A 20571-nucleotide genomic window follows, 5' to 3' on the forward strand; every position below is an offset into this window, starting at 1 on the left:
ATGTAGGTTTACAATCTGTTAATTTGTCTGTGATATTTAATGGAAGAAGCAGAAGCATCGTATAGTTTTAGCATTCTTTTCTTCAGGGCGTTTGCCCTGACAAGACATGAAAATTAAGTTTCAATACAACTGTTTTATCCTCAGAAAGTAGCCTATTATAATAAATGTGTGTTTTTAAACCTGTAAAACTGTAGGTAAATGGCAGAACCTGGAAACACCAGACAATGACTTGAAGTATAAAAGAGCGATCTTTATTATGGTACATAATATACTCAGCAATATAAGAAGGAAAATTACAATAAACACCTTTAACCACTTAAACCTCAGCATCCGTATTGTGAAGAAAGCTTTTGCTGAAAATAGCCGATCGACAAGCTTACGTGTCGCGCTGCGATGCATTGTAAGCTTGTCGATCAGCTATTTAACAGAAAAGATACTAGCATAGAGCCCTGAGGGACTCCGCTCAACCATATGGGGTTTAAGTGGTTAAAGACATGTGAATTCTCCACCCAAGAGACACTGCAACTTATCAGTTCCTACCACACTATTGTCACTGCAAAACCCATGGTCACCATTAGGGGGAACTGTGGACTTATGGCTACCCGGTCCGCCTGCACTGCCCCCACTCTATTAAAAGCACACACAATAAAATGAAGGCCTATATACAGTAAACATACACAATTACACTATGCAAGTGCTGTTGTACAGTATGTCCACAACCATTCTGTAAAACACCACCATTGCTTTTTTATTATCGTTTTAAAAACATTTAAAAAATGTGAAAATTGCCTCCTTGAGGGGGTCCCCAGCAAATTTAGCTATTATAGCCCGTTTAGAAATAGTCGATCACAACACGTTATCAGCTTGAAGATCTGCTTATTAAAAAAATATATTTATTTTACATTTTACATCTTGTATGGTTCCTGGCACAATATATTTTGCGTGGCCAAATACACGTTAATTTGGGGGTCCTTGACATGAAAAAGATTGCGAACCACTGATCTAGATATGTTGATGACAGATCAGTGTTCCCTTAGGAGAATTTTTTTTCATTTTGACTGTCACAACACAATCATAGCCTTTTTATTACATTTTTTAAATTTTATTACCATTTCTTTTATACCAAATTATACATTTAGTGGTGTATGCTGTGATGGTAACTTTCAACCTTCAACGTTTTTCAGGCCAAGGACCCCTTAGCTGAGAGAGATGAAGCAGGGACCCCCTACTGCATTGTTCACAATTGTGTTGTATAGATACATTCACTATCAGTGGTGTAAATTAATGTTTTTTGTACATATCCGACATTTAACCACTTAAACCTTCAATACTAAAAATTGCTGATCTACAAGCTCGCAGCATGACGTGTTGTGAGCTTGTAGATCTGCTATTTTCAGCTAACGTTGCCCTCAGAATAGATGCTAGGGTTCAAGTGGTTAATGTAAAAAATAAACACATCCCATCAAGCTGTTGAAGACCCCTGGTCTAGGGGAACCATGGTGCAACATGACGGAGTGGGACTCCCCTCTTCAGTGCCCAAGAATCACCAGCCACAAAGCATTTTCAGCCTTTTTCAATAAAGGGTTTTATTAAACTACAGTGGGCCAACAGCCGAAACAAAGAAAACTTGAAACTACATGAACCCAAACTTAATGAATTTTTTACACATTGTTTTGAAAATGAATGTAATAATTTCAAAATGAACTAATCTAATGGGTTAAGGAAGCACTACTTAAGGTAGGGTAAGTGATTTGCAATTATTCAAATAATTGCAAAATGGGTCTATGTTCTGATAGTGCTCGTTACTATAGAGTGTCCTGTCCATATAAAGAGTCTCCATGTCTCTCCAGCTCTTTATAAAACAGAAAATGTATTTTGTAGTTTTTTTGTTTTTTTTTGTAGTTTCATTTCCAATTTTATCCAACCAGGACAGAGAACTCAATCAGGATATAGATTAAACAAGTGAAATTGGAAGTGATGACACTAAGAAATGAGCAGACAAATTTTTAACTGGAACACTATACAAATTAAGCTTAAAAATGGGTACTTTCTCCTGATTGGCTGAGATTTTGACACCTACCGAAAAATGTATTTTCTGTTTATTAAAGAGCTGGAGAGACGGGGAGACTCCTGTTACTGAACAAACACTCTATAGCAATGATTACTATCAGAATATAGTATTTTAACCTTTTAACAAAATACTTTTTGTTTTAACCAAAAAATATCACTTACCCTACCTTTAACCACACAAAAAACATGCAGAGAGGAAACCCTCAAACAACCATTGTGCCTTCATACAGATAATACAGTACATTATACTGTATATGGAGAAAAAAAATTAACTAGTCTACAACAGCAGAGACTGTATCACATAGGTCCTTAACCAACCGTGCACTAAAGTTTTCCTTGATTGATATAGCAATACCAATATATAAGCTATTTGATTAGCACGCCAAACCAACAATTTGTCAAATATGACAGTGGTTCTCAGGTGTCTGGGGACCCCCAGGGATCCTTAAGTTGGTTCCACAAATTAATTTTTTACTCAAATCTTTCCTCCCTGGCAATCCACGGCCAAATAAATATCAAATCGTCCTTGACATGAAAATCTTTGATAACCACTGAAATTTGACGGCTGTATTTGTGCTACATGAAGATAAAAGCAAAAGAAACCAATTCAGGTCATGAAGCCAAACATTTGAACCAATTAAACCCTATACACTTACAAAAATAGCCAATCTACAAGCTCGAGACACGCCAAAGTTGTGAGCTTGTAGATCTACTAATTCCGCTGACTTTCTATAGCAAATTTTAACCTAGATTTGACAAATTTCTTGCCTATTTTTGCAGAATCTTGACCTGTAATCACTTTCCCAAAATAGGGAATATAGGGTGAATGTCGTTAACAGAAACTTATCTGCAAAGTTTTGCAGATATTAGAACTCCAGCAAGCGAGTGCGAGCCTGCATCAGGCGCTTCAGCCGATTCTGCAGTGTGGTTCTTCTGTCATTGACACCAGAGTCCTCATGCAACAGGAACTCCGTCTTGTCCTTGTCCTGCAACATCTGCAGCATGTCCCTCTGCAGCTGAGAGGCAGCCTCCTCCAATATGTGGAAGCGGATCACCATAGGGATCTGGTCTGCCAGACGCTGGCTGGCAATCTAGAGCGGGAGAAAAACAAGACAAATCATAACTGTTAAAATGGCAGTATTGTGATCCTCCCTCTATGGATTCACAAATTCACAAAATTTGAAATTATTGTCAACATCAGGAACACTTGCAGTTATTGTAGTAGACCATGAATGGATGGAACAAATATAGTAAATTAAGTATTGAACGCATCAACTCTTTTCCCAGTACATATATTTCCAACATGAATTATTTACCAGACATTGGTATTAACTCAAGAAATCCACACATGTAAAGAAATTAACTCAAGAAATCCACACATGTAAAGAAATTACAAAAGTAAAGTCTATAAATAATTGTATGTGGTATAAAGTGGAATAGCACAGGAACAAAGTATCAACACACCATGAAAAAGCTGTATACTTAGGCAAGGAAAGGCAAGGCATCATCTGAAATCCATAAGTAACTAGAAACAGTGCTCCTTGGAGCACAGGTCTCCGCCAGGTCAGGTACGTTATTGTGGCCTCCTGGTGGCGCTATAATAGGCCAATGTGAAAAGGGTGCCATTTATTCTTAGGTCTTTCACGGCAATCAGACACTGCACTCATGATTTGAGGCATTTTGTTCCAAAAATGTGTTTTGCTAAATTAGACCTGCTGGTGGCGCTATAACAGGCCAATGTGAAAAGGGTGGCATTTCTTCCTCGGCCTAGTGGGAATGTGCGTGTGAAAATTCACGGAAATCGCAAGCTGCGTGCATAGTTTGAGGCTTTTTGTTCAAAACGGACCAATCCTGCAAACTTTGGAAGCCAACCATAGGCAATGAGGATGGAATATGGGAAATCGGACATATTTGTGTTGATCACATGACTATAGAGATACTGTGTACCGATTTGCATGACGTTTGGATAAAATCTGTAGGAGTAATGTAAAAAAAAAAAAGGGTTTTGCACAAATCGGCCTCCTGGTGGCGCTATAACAGGCCCATGTAAAAACAATTGGGGCAGAGGTTCTGAATTGGCATCCAGGGAGTGTGTGTGCACAGTTTCGGAGCGACCGGGCCAACGGTGCCAGAGATTAGCTGCTAACACACATAGGCCGTGTTGTGACCCTCCAAAAAGTGCCTAGAAAATGAATTTCGTTCCCACGTCTTGGATCTACTTTTTCAATGCATTTTTGCATAGACAATACCCTTGTGGACTTCGGGTTAAAATACCTCCGCACAAAATCCTGCAGTATTTTTTCACAAGCCAGAAATGTATATTAAAGTGAATAACCAAAAAACGAAAATCTTGTGCTGCTATTTTTGCTTGTAAAATATTGAAAATGTATTTTGGCAACACAAAATCTTTCTCAAATGTTATAAATACGTGTACCTAACATCTGAAACAAGTATTGGTGCCTTAGTGTACTCATGTTTGAATTTTGATCATGAAATGTAGAAAGAAAACGCTTCTACTGAAGTGATTGGTGCCCAGCACAATGAAACATACACATAGTACATTTAGCTAAAAGCTTATATTTCATACATAGAAAATGTCACAACCTACTGTGTACTGAAAGGTAGGAGAAAAAAAGCAGCACTCCTTGGCCCAAAATAGCTGAAAATCAGCCCCCTAGATTGGAATAATGCCAAAAATGGACTAGAGTAAAATAAATACACTAAAGCTCCAAATTATTACAACATATGGTATGAAATATTTATTAAAATACCAAAGTGTGTCACAGCATGTGTCATTTGTACATCAACCCTCCCACCCACCCCCCAGATCAGGCCTTCTGTGTCACTCACAGGTATGAACAGAGAAATGTTGGTTGACAGTGCAACAATAGTATACAAATATGACAAAATATGAAAGTGCAGACTGCATCTCCTGTGGATGACCACTGATCACACCATTGATGGATTAGGGGCACCAACTTGACTCAATGAGTATGTCTTGCAGCCCTGCATCACCAAATCTTTTTCCTAAAATACCTATAGGACATGTTCAGAGATGTTGCACTTGGTAGGGCAGTGAAAAAACAGCTGGGGGAAATCAGGGGTCAACCTCCACTTCAATTTATCCTGCCTGCAACATAAAATGTTAGGGAAAGATGAGCACAAGTGTATCAATAAAGATGTATTAACAATGATAGCCAATTTAGTTTAAATATACTCTCATAGACGTTTTTGTGAGGGAATACATCTATAATATACTTTTCAGCATAAAGGTTTTTGTTTTGTTTCCCAGAACTGTCAAAGACACACATGGTATTTGAGTTACCTGTAGTTTGAAGCATCAAGATCCTCATGCTTCTTCACTGTGTTTACGAACATCCTTCGTAGCTGGTTTATTTTCAGCACCTCTTGGTCAACTATAAGCCATGGCGGATGACTCTCACAGAAGATCTTGTAGTGGTCAGCGAAGGGTGGTTCATTTCCCCCCCCCCACACACACACACACACACACACACACACACACACACACACACACACACACACACACACACACACACACACACACACACACACACACACATTAACCATTTATTTATGTTCACATACAGGGACACAAATATTATAGGTGCAGTAAGGTTACATTCACATAATCCTGGCATATGTCTTCACGATACAATAAACATGTCACTCAGTACTCTATGGGTATAAGTAACACCGTCTCTGCCATATATGGCGGCTGCCAATTACAGCACAATACTTTGCCAACCTTTTTGCCTCCTTTTTGGGCATCCAAAGTTGTTGAAACCCTCTAACAGCCAGTATGTGGGTATGTCCTATAGGCTGCCAAATATAAAAACAAATAGTCTGCACCTAATAGCCCAGCTCTGAGATGGTATGTAGGAGTGGTTGGTATTTAATGACCTTTGTCATAAAGGCTTCCTCTAGGCTAGAGTCAAAGGTGCAGGCTATCTAATACAGACACTTCCCTGGACTCTTTATCAATCACAACATCTGGTGTATTTAACGATGTAAAGATGTCTGAGTTATCACAGAGATGGAACATGGATGAAATGACACACGAATGTTTAAAATACAGTAATAGTGACAAATCAATATTTGACAGTCCAATATTGACATGCATGTTTTGTTAGCTTATGGGCTTTATCAGCACTGGTGAGATGCAGTGGTGGACATTCACTTGAGTACTGTACGTATTTTTTATGTACCTGTACTTTCAGTGGTGGAAAGTAACTAAGTACATTTACTCAAGTAGGCTACTGTACTCAAGTAGAATTTTGAGGTAGTTTTACTTTCACAACGCGACGTGTTGTGAGCTTGTAGATATGCTATTTTCAATTGATTTTTTTCATGTGATAACATAAAAATTGATTTCAGTCTCATGTTAAAATGTGTCTCCCCCCAAATAAATCTATTGAAAATAGCAGATCTACAAGCTCACAACGCGTTGTGATGTGTTGTGAGCTTGTAGATCTGCTATTTTCAATGCTTTTATCTGATAATACAATACATTATTTCAGTCTCATGTTAAAATGTGAGCCCCCCCCCCCCCCCGTGTGTGTGTATGTGTGTGTGGCTCACCTGCTGACGTTTCTGTTTGAGAGAGTTGATCCTTCTGCCGTTTTCCTCTCACATTAATCACATTAATGTATTTTTGTCAATAACACGCTGGTAGAATGTTGCATGAAACCCAGCGTCCTCAGGAGGCTTGTAAGAACCCATATCCACACAATGTTGAGGTTTATAAGTAACGTTGACGCACGTTCTGTAGTTGCCTTGAAACATTCAACCAGGTGTTTGCACTTTCTCCATTAACGGCCCTTACATCTACATAAACGTTCATATTTCAGATTTAAAATGCTTACCCATGGCCATGGATGTTACAATTATGTACGGGCCCAGAGAAGTACCTGTATCTTCCGTATTGTTCAATAAAAAGCCTGTTAATCCGATCGGTGGCCATTTTTACCATATCCTTTCAACTACGCGACCCTATCGGATGGGAGGTGTATTGCACTCTGATACATTATACATCTGTGAGAAAATGGCCACCGATCGGTTAAGAATACTAATTATTGAACAATACGGAATATACGGGTATTTCTGCGGGACCATACATAATTGTAACATCAATGGCCATGCGGTAAGCACTTTATATTTGAAATCTGAACGTTTATGTAGATGTACGGGCCGTAAATGGAAAAGTGCAAACACCTGGTTGAAGTTCGGTCGGGACAGACGACCGTCGCGTATCCATGGCTTGTTGTACATGTATCCCATCTTGTCCGTGTAAACTCCTGAACCTCTTCTTTCTGGACAGACATACGATTCATATAGCATCGTTTCGAGTCCTTTTGCCGTGCTTTTGAAGGATATTTTCATTGTTTTGACTTATTTTCTTCAGACTGTACCCCGTTGCTATGGCTGTTGTTGCAGGAAATGGTGGAAATAGAGGCGACCCCATTGGTTGTAACGGGAATCACGTGCCAAAAACCGCACCACCCCTTTGAAAGTATTACGACGCTGCTAAGAAAATAGTACCGACTTTTAAACACTAATTATATAAATACTGCGCCAGGACAGATGTCGGTAATTTTTTTTCTTACTTACTACCAATAGATCTTTTTTAAGAAGCAGAGATTATTTAGGTCCACTTGATGGGAACGAAACTGAACGAAAAGGACCTAGCCAACATGGCCTAACAGACAGGACGGACGGACAGACGGACGGAGGTGAAAACATACTCTCTCGCCATAACTTTCGGCCTGGCGGAGACAATTAGTATTTCTACATCCTATCATTGCAAACCAACATCAGCTCGGTTAGTGCAAATTGATGGGCTATGAAAAAGGTTGTTTTGTTACCAAGCAGTTACACAAGTAACATCTCATAAATTTGTAAAAGCAAAGAGCTCTCAAGACATTCGCAACCTGATTGTTGCTCAGCATCAGAATGGAACTGGTTACAGTATTTATTATTTTAAATAATCTGAATATTCCAGTAAACACCGTTGCGGCCACTCTTCGCAAGTGGAAGAAGCATCACTTTACCATCAACAGGCCGCGCACAGGAGCTCCTCGCAAGATTTCTGACCAGGGAGTCAGAAGGATGGTCAGAAGAGTACTCAAGGAGCGAAGGACCACTCGGAAAGGGCTCCAGAAAGACTTGGAGGCAGCAGGTACAAGTGTTACAGAGAAAATAGGCAATGTACTCCCCGCCAAGGCCTCTATGGATGCTCAGCCCGCCAGACTCCATTCCTCAAGAAAAGGCATGAGGAAGCTCAATTAAAGTTTGCTAAACAGCATTTGTACAAGCCTGTGGAATACTGGGAGAATGTTGTCTGGTCATACGAGACCAAAATTGAACTTTTTGGCTGTCATACTACACACCATGTTTGGAGGAGAAATGGCACTGCACATCACCCAAAAAACAGTATACCAACAGTGAAGTTTGGAGGTGGAAACATCATGGCATGGGGTTGTTTCTCATCTCGTGGTACTGGCAGACTTCAAATAATTGAAGGAGCAATGAATGGCCATGTATCAGGATATTCTGGAGATGAATCTGCTGCCATCCACCAGGATGATGAGGATGATACGTGGCTGGACCTTCCAGCAGGACAACGATCCAAAGCACGCAGCAAAGTTGACTCTCAAATGGTTTCAGAGAAAGAAAATCAAGGTGGCCCAGTCAATTAAACTAAAGAATAGGGTTCACCAAAGGGCACCAAAGAATCTTCGAGATTTAAAGACAATCTGTGCGGAGGAATGGGCCAAAATCACACCTGAGCAGTGTGGGCGATTAGTTACTGCATACAAGAAGTGTCTGGAAGCTGTCATTACAAGCAAAGGCTTCAACACTAAGTATTAAATTAATTTCAGTTAGTGTGTTCAATACTTTTTTCCTGCATTATAGCACTAAATAATGCATAATTATTATTTATGGACTTGAATGTTGTGACTTCTTTTCATGTGTGGATTACTTGAGTTAATACCAATGTCTGGTAGAAATTTCCTATGAATGGCATCTTTGGAAATAAGTGTACTGAGAAAAATCTTCATGTGTTCAATACTTATTTCCCCCATTGTACATGTAAATAAAAATGTGACATGTTTAATATGTTTTCTCTGGGCTGAAGATGCAAGAGAGGACTTACTTCATAATAGGATTTCAGGTGAAACATCAGCTCTGACAGGGTGGCCTCCGACCCGAGGCAGGTTTTGCTAGTTAGCTGTTTGGAGAGTGCGGCAAATGAACTTCCAGAGCCATTCACAGCCTCATAATCCAGCTTCCTCCTCTTTAAGGCACTGCTGTATGTTCTGTCCTGGGTGTAAATGATCATCTCCATCTTGAATTGGGTTCTCAGCATGGATTCAGCAACGGGCTCTTTCTGCTGCTTGATACTTTCAATCTTTGTCTGGATAGCAAAGCAAATGGCAATAAAATAATAGTAAAGTAATAATAATCACTATAATACAAGGGTGGGCAACTTTGATGAAGGAGAGGGCCACTATATTTCCGCACTCACTCCAGAGGGCCACTTTGCGTACAGAAAACTATCATCTCTGTATTTAAAAACAAATCTCATAGCAAAAATAACCGATCTACAAGCTCAAAACGCATCTCAGTGCGATGCGTTTTGAGCTTTTAGATCTGCTATTTTTGCATTTTCTTTTATTGGAATCCTGAAAATTTACATTTATATTTCATTTCAAATGCATTTAGTTATACTTAACCCATTTAGGGCGGGAACCCCTATTTGTAACTATACCTTTCCGGATGGGAACCCCTTTTGGGGTTCCTGTTGCTATGTACAGTATATAGCAACATACATTTGTTGTAATTTTTTTTTTAATATTTGTTTTTCAGAAAACTTCAGGTCAGGATTTAGAAGGCGTTTTTAGAATCTGCCTCAGGTCTAAATGGGTTAAGTTAACATTATGAACTTAAACACAAATACATTGGACATAAAAAAGATAATAGAATTTTAATACTAGTCATTAAGCTACTAATAGAGACTGAAATAATTAAAGCAGGTCATGTTTGCATGTTTGGAATTGTAACAGCTGAAATCAATAACATATCAGTATTGTAACAGCTGAAATCAATAACATATCAGTATTCTAATATTAAGTTAACTGTGGACTGCATTAAGTGAAGGTGGGGGCCGCATATGGCCCCCGGGCCGCCAGTTGTCCAAGTATGCTATAGTACATAAGTATTTGTGACAATGATACCTTAGCAACTTTGATGAGGTTGGGAAATCCAACAAAGCTCAACTGAGCGAGCTCAATCAATGCTTTCTTCACAAAATCTATAAAGCAAATAGAAAACATAGTGAACAAACTGAAGATTATGAAAAGCTATTGTGACTAAATTATGACACCAAACACATCACGTTACCTGCGATATCCCTGAGCTTCTGGACAGCGGGTTCCTCCAGAAGTTTTATTTGCTCCTGCACCATGGTCTCAAAGGTCTTGTAGTCGATGAACCCAGGCAACTCTTTTCCACGGTACTTCTTTTCATAAGCAGCCACTTCTTTTTCAATCTTTCTGTTGACTGCAATATTAATAGATACGTGGGATCAGAGCATAAATAATGTTGGTTGTGACTGGGCCATTGATAGTTTCTTGGATAAGAGAATCACTTGATCTTATAATGGGAATGTATTATTAATAATGAATAATGTACTTACAATTTATTCCAGATTTGTCTATGTGGTCACTCCATTTCCCAAACTCTTCTCTGAGTATAGCAAAGACATTGTCTCCACATTTTACTTCCTCCCCTTTGGTCAGGCTAATGACATTTCGAGTAAATGCCATCACTCTCTAAAACATAGGAGAAGGGGTAAGTCAATAGAATGAAAGTTAAAGTCATTTTATACATTTATATTTTATCATGTAACATCACACAGGTCACGTTGTTACCAGGTTCAGTGTTGCCCACAAGTTATGTGTTCGAATTTGTGTTACAGTACGTCGAACCACACAAATGGTTACCTGGTTCAGTGTCACCCCAAAGACGGTCATGAATAACAATAAGCATACTCACATCAAAGAGGAAGTGCAGTCTCTCTTCTGGATCAGAGGGGGGCCCACTTCCACATCTGTCTAGCTCGTTTTGTGTTTCTGAGAGTTTCATTGTAATCTCTTTCGCCAGTGCAGGCAAGGATCTCTGAACATGGGAATGAGTAGAAAGAGACATTTGTTTATCGTGGACCTCATACTATTTCATACTACAGTACAACATGATTTAAGACATTTCCGTGATCAGGTACTTAATGTAATTTTTTGGAAATTAAGGACAATGAACAATGCACCTCGATATGGTTCACCAGCTCAAGGGTTAATTTCTCAGACGTTTTGGAATGGTGGCTTGACCATCATCATACAGTGTTCTGTTTGATGAGAATGGGAAATAAGAAAAACACTTAAAATGTACAATTAAGGCATTTACATCTCTTATAGATCTCTTATTCAGATTGACTGCAAGATCAGAGTGTAGCAAGCATAAATCATAATCAATTCAAGAAAATAAAATGGTAAGATTACAGATAAGTGCTGCAAAGTAACTTTGATAGCAGGTAGACATCAACTCTAGCATCTGTCTGAACAAATCTAAATAATGTTCATAGCATATGTGATAAGTAAAAAACACATCTTCCATACCGGAATATATTGATAATCAATATTTCCAACCATCATGGGTCATCAATAATGATGAATGAATTTGGATGATTTAATGAATTAGGGTTGGGTCGTCTCAGGTTTAACGAGCCGGTCCTGTGTTCAATATGTAAACCAAACGAAATGTGTCATTATGAGAAGTTCAGGTCATGTGCCAAGAGGAGAAGAGGAAGGCCAAAGAGGAGGTTTATGGATGCGGTGAGAGAGGACATGCAGGTGGCTGGAGTGAAAACGAAAACAGATTATACTCTGTGGTGACCCCGATGGGAATTAACCCATTAAAATCGGGAAAGCATCGGTGTCATTTCAGCCATATTTTACACGTTGGCTATTCAAAAATACTAGATGTCTAAGCTCATAGCATGGCACGAAGTGCCGTTTTCAAAATTGATTCCAAATTTTTCACAATTCTTCAAAAATTGGTGATTTTCACAATTATTCAAAAATAGCCTCACGAGTCACAACGCGTCGCGGTGCGATATGTTGCGCGCCGTAGTCGGCTATTAAGTGGAAGAAAAGTGGTTAAACTGATTTTGCTACTATATTTATCTCATTTTGCTGGGGACCCCCTTGAGGACCCCTGGGGGTGCCCGGACCACACTTTTTTGAACCAGTGCACAAAAAAAAAAAAACACCTCTTGTAGGTCTTACCACTTCCTCTTGGTAAAGCCACTCCGGACAGGGCCTCCAACACAGAACTCTTCCCGGAGCTTTGGTCTCCAATCACGGCGATGGCTGGAAGCGAAAGGTCCTTGTCCACACCCAGGGAGCGAAGGGAATCAATGAGGTCTATGCAGGGACGGACTGTGTCCTCAAAATGCTGCTGCAGCAAGGAGGATTTCTGCAGAGATCAGGAAGTTACATCTTAACAATGTTAACAAACACCACCTAGAATAATACCATGATACAGTGTACTGCATTGGGATTCGGAGAAATGACCGTGCATGGTTTTATCCACATTGAGTATTCACTTTTCTCAAGTACTTTACTGTTAAACTTGCATGTACCCATGAAGCCGTTCGTTTGATGGCTTGGCTATCTTTTTGTTTGTTCTGAAGTGTAATATTTGAAGCTCGTGATAGTTCATTTTCTTTTGTTTGCTCTTGTGTTTTCTCTATGGTCCTATGATAATTTAATGTAAATGGTAATAAGGGGGGCAAAATAAGCCTTGTATTCAGCCCATACCTTTTTGGCCAAAAGTAATCTTGTTGACTTAATTGTACTGCATGTTCAACTGTTACGTTTAAAAAAATTCTTGACCGAAATAAACAAAACTTACTAACTCTCTTACAGAGAATGCAGACCGTTAGCTTGCTTGACTGAAGCAGAAAACAAAAAGAAGGCTTCTTGTCAGAATTGTTCCTACTGACAACAGGACCCTTTAAGTTATCTTCAACGTTGCCTGTAATGTAGCAGCACCTGCAAAATCTTGCACACCAAAAATAGCCTATCTCGAAGCCTGCAACATGTTGTAAGCTTATAGAACTGCTATTCTCTGCAGAATATTCACCTATTATGACATGCCCTAAAAAGGATCCTTGTGCAAAAGAAAACAGTATCTATCATCATTCTTTCAGTTCATCACTTACGCAAAACAGAGTTGCATAATTGTATAGTCAGATGGAGAATACATTGCCTCAAAATATACTTCGATATTTAAAAAAATATCATTTTACACCTTTTCAGCCTTTTTTTATTATTATAACTTTAAAGCCACTGGAATATGAACTTAATAGTAAGCACCTACTGTAAACAGTATTAAAACATGCTTTTAAAATTCTCTCTCATGTAGTGGAGTAAAAAGAAAAGCAGAACATTTGCCTCAGAGATTTAGGCTAGTGGAGTAGGCTACAAGTATAAATTATCAAGAAATGGATATACTCCAGTAAAGTAAAAGTCTACTTCATAAGCCTACAGCACATAAGTAAATGTACAGTACTTGGTGTTCAATCACATCAGCTGATTGTGTAAAGTCAATCTTTCACAATGGTCATTCAGTAACATTGCAAATGTGTTTCACTGTTGAGAGGGAGACGTCAGTCAAAACATGAATACAGGTATCCATGCTCTCAAGCCTGCACAATCATGTGGAAGACAGACAGTAGGCACACACATGATTATATCCAGGGAGTGTCAGTTCAGAACAGGGTATTATTCGAATGCACACCAATTCTGTTTTAATAAGAGGACTTGGCACACACACACACACACACAGTACATTTACTTAAGTACTGCATTTGAGTAAAATGTTTAGGTATTTGTACTTTACTTGAATATTTCCAATACTTTTACTCTCCACTACATCTCAGAGGCAAATATTGTACTTTAACTCCACTTCTATTGTTTGAAAACTTTAGTTACTTCTACATTTCGGCCATTCGAAAATAGACTATCTACACGCTCACAATGCATCGACACATTGTGAGCTTGTAGATCTAGCTATCTTTAGCTAAAGATTGTTATGTATTTGAAGACTTGAAATGGGCAGTGAGTACTTTTACTTTTGGTACTGTAAGTACATTTTGATGCCAATACTTTTGTACTTTTACTCAAGTACATTTTCAATTACTTAAATAAAAATGTGAGTACTTTTTCCATCACTGCGAGGAAGATACAAGGAAGTTATTCAGGCACCTACATTGTCACACATCAGCGTACAAAATAATCTGTCCACTTACATGATCATGATTGGTCTTCTTGGTCTTGGAGGAGCTTGAAGGAGAGGAAGTGTTCTTCTTCATCGTGGCTTTCTTCTTCTTGGACTTGACCAGATTGTCGGTGGACGTCTGGACGACGAAGAGAAATTACAGTATATTAGTCAACCTGAACATCATCAAAGTTAATATAAGACCAATAAAACAGGCCTTCCCTTGAGATCAGACTATACTTAATGTGAGTTAGAAGATGGAACACAGGTAGGCTACAGCAGCTGGTTGAAAGATATCAGTCTGATCCCTTATGTCAGGGGTGGGCAAGATTTATTTCCAGGGGGCCATACTGACTTCGATAAAGTGAGTGAAGGGCCACACATTGTACAATTGAAACACATGGTGCTGAATTATGTTAAAACTGCATGAATTTGGTAGACAGTAACCTACCTTACTACAATAAGGTACTTGTCTTCACAATAATATTCAGTTTTCTTTTACTGTATCACTCTGGTGTACTCTGGCCTTACAATAAAAAGATGACTTGCATGAAACAATCCACGTCAATGCCGTATCAACTTTTAAATTAGCCTATACATTTAGACAGTATCTTATCTTGTTCCACTCCATAGGTCACTGATCAAACACATTGCATTAGGTTATAAATATGGACTCAAGGTTGACTATTTCACTGTTACATTATAAACATAAAATATTTGAGTACATACGGATGGAGGAATGCAAGTAGGTATAGTACTCAAATAGTACATTTTAATTACTATTAATTGGAGTCGAGTTAAATAAATTTTTTTCTCTTTTGGGGGGGGGGGGGGGGTTTAGGACTTGGCGGGCCGGATTAAGATGGTGAAAGGGCCGGGTCTGGCCCCCAGGCCTTATGTTGCCCATGTGTGCCTTATGTGGTTCAAGGTGTTATGTTTAGTTTCTTCCCCAGGGAGAAAGGCAGGGGGATGTTTTGATACTGTAGAAATCAGAACTTAGCATAAGTTTCACTTTGGATTTACCTTAACTGCAGGAATCCACACCATAATTGTTTTGTAATAGCCTTTAAAATAAATCAATTTAGGCTCAGATAGTGAATGTAAAATAAGACTTGCAATTTGACACACTACAGCAGCTGGCCTCGTTGAAAGATCTGTCTGATCCCTTGTGGTTCTAATGTGTTTAATTTCTTCCCCTGGCGGTAGGCAGGGGGGAAGTTTTGACTCAGGACTGGAGAAATCAGAATTTAAGCATAAGATTCACTTTCAATTTAACCGAAAGTAAAATTATGACAGTCATGGATTAACTTCAACCTGGGTGTTTGCACTTTCTCAATTTACGGCCCGTACATCTACATAAACGTTCAGATTTCAAATATAAAGTGCTGATCCCATGGCCACTGACGTTATAATTATGTACGGTCCATCAGAAGTACCCCTATATTCCGTATTGTTCAATAAAAAAGCATTTTAATCCGATCGGTGGCCACTTTCCTTGATTTTTTTCCATACGCTTTCAACTCCGCGACCCTATCGGTTGGGAAGTGCATTGCACTCGGATACATTATAACTATGAGAAAATGGTCACCGATTGGATTACAATGCTTTTTGTTGAACAATACGGAACATACGGGTACTTCTGAGGGGCCGTATATAATTCTAACATTTGTGGCCATGAGGTAAGCACTTTATATTTTAAATCAGAACGTTTATGTAGATGTACGGGCCAAAGAGTGAGAAACAACCATGGATACTTTGGCTAGGGTGGTGGTGGTTCTACATCAAATAAAGTCAAACAAATCCACATCACTACACAGTATTTAGCAGACTTAAACATATTACAGTAACATATTGGTCAACTATAATGAAACATTAAAACAGGTCAATTGTAATAAAACTCCAAATTCCAAAACAAACCTAAATAAACATTATAAAACACAAACTTCACTCACTTGTTTTCACACAGATACACAATATATGAGGGGGGGGGGGTCATTTACGACAGCGCTACACTACTCGGACGCTCGCGGACCCACCCGGTCCGCCAGCGCTACGCCTGGTGTGCGCTCGGCGTTGCGCACGGTAAACGCTGATCAAGGACGTCACGTGGAGACGTCGGGTCGCGACGAGCGGACGCTCCGGTCGGCGGGGCGTGGAGACGTTGTCACGCTAGAAATCTGACATGATTTGCTACCTGGGCAGTCACCCTGCGAAGTCCACAGTCCAACGTCTCACCTGAGTCTGATTAATTAAAATGAGCCACAGCAGTGAACAATCACCAGGCACTTATTGAGTAGGGCAGTGTTTCTCAACCTGTGGGTCGGGACCCCCAGGGGGGTTCCCACATGACAGTAAAGTGACTTAGTTTTAGGACTTTTAAGACCTTTTTAATACCAAAAATTTTTTTTAATGAAAAAAGAAATGTTTCTGCATCTAAAGTAATCAACAAACATTGGCCAAATTGTCAAATAATATAAAAAAGAGGCAAACATTTTGAAAATAGCACTTGAGCCTCCTACAGCAAGCATGCTTGAAGGAAAAGTAAAGTAGGTCAATTATGTGTGGTTACTAAAAGTAGGGAAAAGCGGTGGTGGAAAAAGTACAAATTTGTTTTACTTAAGTACAAGTATCAATACTGCAGTGTAGAGAACTACTCTGTTACAAGTAATAAAATAATATATTTAAAACATCATATTTGAACTGGGGACCCCCCAAAATGTATTATATTTGAACTGGGGACCCCTCCACCCTGACAAGCACATGGAATGTAATAGCTCCGACGGAACCTCTCCCTCCGCTATGCAGCTCCGAGATGAGGTTCCTCGTTATTTCCTACCGTTTGCGGTCGACATTGTCGCACATTTTCCACTATAAATGTTTCTTACCCCTTTCTGCACATCGTATCCAAAAGGTAAAGCATTTCCGCCACTCTCTCAGATGTTTTAAGTTCTAGCGAACCATAAAAGCTATCCAACGAGTTGAAGAAAGTATTTAATTTGCCTCGGTTTTCATCCGGTTACATGTTTTTAAGACATTGCGCAAGAGTTGCGCCCGTAGAGATAACATTACTGATTCGCCTACTGGTCAAATGTTGAATTGCATCTTCTAATGCAAAATATTATGGAACGGGATGAAGACCGAGGCAAATTAAATACTTTCTTCAACTCGTTGGATAGCTTTTATAGTCCGTTAAAATGTAAAACATCTGAGAGAGTGGCGGAAATGCTTTACTTTTTGGATACGATGTGCAGAAAGGGGTAAGAAACGAAAAGAAAATGTAAAGTGGAAAATGTGCGACAATGTCGACAGCAGACGGCAGAAACTAACGAGGGACCTCATCTCGGAGCTACATAGCGGTTCCGTAGGGGCTAGGAATGTAAGAGTTGAGGCATTTAATTTTCGGTTCCACAGATAAAATATTTTACAAATAGCAGATCTACAAGCTCACAATGCCTTGGGTTTTGAGGCGTCGTAAGCTTGTAGATCTGCTATTTAAAAAAAATGTGGACAATTTGGCCAATGTTTGACCAGTTTGTATATTAGGCTATAGTTTGTTGATTACTTTTGATGCAGAGTAAGTGGTCCTTTTTCTTTTCTTTCTTTTTGAGGTATTGAAAAGATCTTAAAAGTCCTTAAATTGTCACTTCACTGTCATCTGGGGACCCCCCCAAAAATCATGAAGAGAAAAAGGGTGAGAAGGAGGACCTCTCTGGCTCTCTCATTCAGAATATCCGTCTCCATATATAGCTCTCTGCTGCCCCCCAGTGGTCGCAGCTTCAGATGACCTTACTGCATCAGCTGAAAGTTAAACTGACTGATGATGTCAGCAAGCTCATTTTATTCACAATGACATTTGTATTTGTCACCTGCACAGGTGGACATGGTGGGAGGTGTACAGGTCTACAGAAGTGAGAAGAAAGGTGGAATACTTACGGTTAGTCCTCTTTGAGTTTAATCAAGAGTATTGTGACAATTAAATGCTTACATTGTTTGAATTACAACAGCATTTCTGTCAGTAAAAAAATATAAAATATGTTCATATCTGTACTCAAATTAAATTAATTCATTCTGTACAGGGATGATATTAAAATAATGAAAATATTCCTGTTTCCCTAAAAGGTATATAACAATAGCAATGTTCTCTACAATGATCATATGATCGATAAATTACATAAATAAAGATATTTAGATAATAAAGATATAGATGATTTTTTTTAAATGATTCTTGTCAATCCACATTTTAATCTATGGAACATCTTCATAGACCTGTGTGGCTGTGAGCTGCACTCATGGTGCCCCAACCTGAAGAGGGCGCTATTGGTCCAGGATGTCTCCTCACTCAGCAGCCAGTCAGAAACTGTCTAGTGGCATCCTAATAGCCTAATAATAATAATTATTATTATTATTAACAGTAGTAATATTAATATTAGGCTATTATTATTATTATTATTATTACCCTTACCCTTATTATTATTATTATTATTATTATTATTATTATATTTTAATTTAGACCTTAAAGTGCATGCTGATTGATTGTATCATACATTGAAAACAAATTAAGTAAATGTGAGAAGACTTTTTTTCTCTTTTTCTCTCTGTTGTGCTGAACTTTTTGGAAACCTTTTCATGATAAACAATGATGGATAGTTGTTTCCCCAAAGAGATGAATACACAGCTTTCATCAATAATTATGACTAGACTAGGCCCAATCCGAGGTATGAATAGAAAAGGTGGATTCAACAGACCACTGGACTTCGTTGCTTGAACGGAGGAATGAGTCGCATAATACTTCAGAAATAAACCTTTGATAGCTTCTCCTAGGGCTGTAGTCGAGACCACCTAAAGCGAGTCCAAGTCAGTACCAAGTCCGAGGGGGGGCGAGTCCGAGTCAAGACCGAGTCCGGGAGGCCAGGGAGGGGGTCGAGTCCGAGTCAAGACCGAGACCGACGGGGGGCGAGACCAAGTCAAGACCGAGACCGACGGGGGGCGAGACCGAGTCAAGACCGAGACCAGATTTTTTTTTTTTATATAGGTACAGAAAACAATCTTGATCTGAAACACTGCAATTATATGTTTCTGACTTTGGAAAAGCTCAAAATTAGGTATGCCTGGCCTACTACAATGAGCTCTATTCAATAAGTATGCATAATGTGTGAAAATGTGTATTGTCACTATGTGTAAATAAATGTACATGGCACTTTTATGTAAAAATATTACAAAATGTTTGATTCATTCAAATATTTATTTGAAATAACAAGTAAGTAACATAGCCAGAACACAATGCTTTTTGCTAAACACAACTGTGCTGTACAAGCTCATTTTAACCACAAAAAAGAAACAAAAACAAATCACCTTTAACCCGTTAAAACCGGGAAAGCATCTGTGTCATTTTAGATTGTTGCTATACAGTATATAGCACCTTAAAGGTTCGATGACATTCATTTTCACTTTTTTAATTGTGTTATGTTTTTTGGGGGGTTTTATGACCTCAATTACACCCAAAAAATCTGAACTTTGAACATTCAGTGGATTTTCTGTGTTCTGGGGTTTTCTGAATAATTAGGCTGAAAAGTAATCTGAGCTTGGCCCTTCGACAGTGAGGTCACAGTCGATTAATCCCGCCCACTCTCCTCCTCGCCCCTCCCCTCCCCTATCCTTTCCTTTGGGGGGGGCGGAGCAGAGGCGATGACTGACAGGCAAAATCCCTCACCAGCGACACCCGCAGGCAAAGATTTCTTTTTTCATTGCAGTTGAAAAGGCTTTAGAAATGTGAGACAAAAACACCTACAGTGAATCACTGGAGTGGAATTTTCAGTTAAAACTTTTTGTACACGTTTGAAGGACCAGGACAAAGACTCTGAATGTGGTGTAAACATGAATGTCATGATACCTTTAAAGGTATCATGACATTCATTTTCACTTTTTTTTATTTTCAATGTTTTATTTGGGGTTTTATGACCTCAATTACACCCAAAAAACCTGAACTTAGAACATTCAGTGGATTTTCTGTGGTCTGGGGTTTTCTGAATAATTAGGCTGAAAAGTAATCTGAGCTTGGCCCTTCGACAGTGAGGTCACAGTCGATTAATCCCGCCCACTCTCCTCCTCGCCCCTCCCCTCCCCTATCCTTTCCTTTGGGGGGGG

The 20571-nt window shown here is 39.1% G+C and overlaps 1 protein-coding gene across 1 annotated transcript; it reads right to left on the minus strand.

Annotated features, from left to right (window-relative positions):
- Positions 1-2936: 2936 nt before the first annotated feature.
- On the minus strand, positions 2937-11469 carry LOC308082034 (interferon-induced GTP-binding protein Mx-like; the record flags this gene model as incomplete). Its single annotated transcript, XM_080423645.1, has 7 exons — positions 11414-11469; positions 11146-11268; positions 10787-10922; positions 10492-10650; positions 10326-10402; positions 9245-9505; positions 2937-3161 (listed from the first exon to the last, which is right to left on the minus strand). The coding sequence occupies exons 2-7, from the start codon at positions 11233-11235 to the stop codon at positions 2937-2939; spliced, it is 948 nt and encodes a 315-aa protein (XP_080279771.1). The 5' UTR covers positions 11236-11268; positions 11414-11469.
- Between the last annotated feature and the right edge of the window lie 9102 nt (positions 11470-20571).

Source organism: Gymnoscopelus braueri (assembly GCF_963280865.1).
Source record: "Gymnoscopelus braueri genome assembly, chromosome: 3".
Taxonomy (NCBI): domain Eukaryota; kingdom Metazoa; phylum Chordata; class Actinopteri; order Myctophiformes; family Myctophidae; genus Gymnoscopelus; species Gymnoscopelus braueri.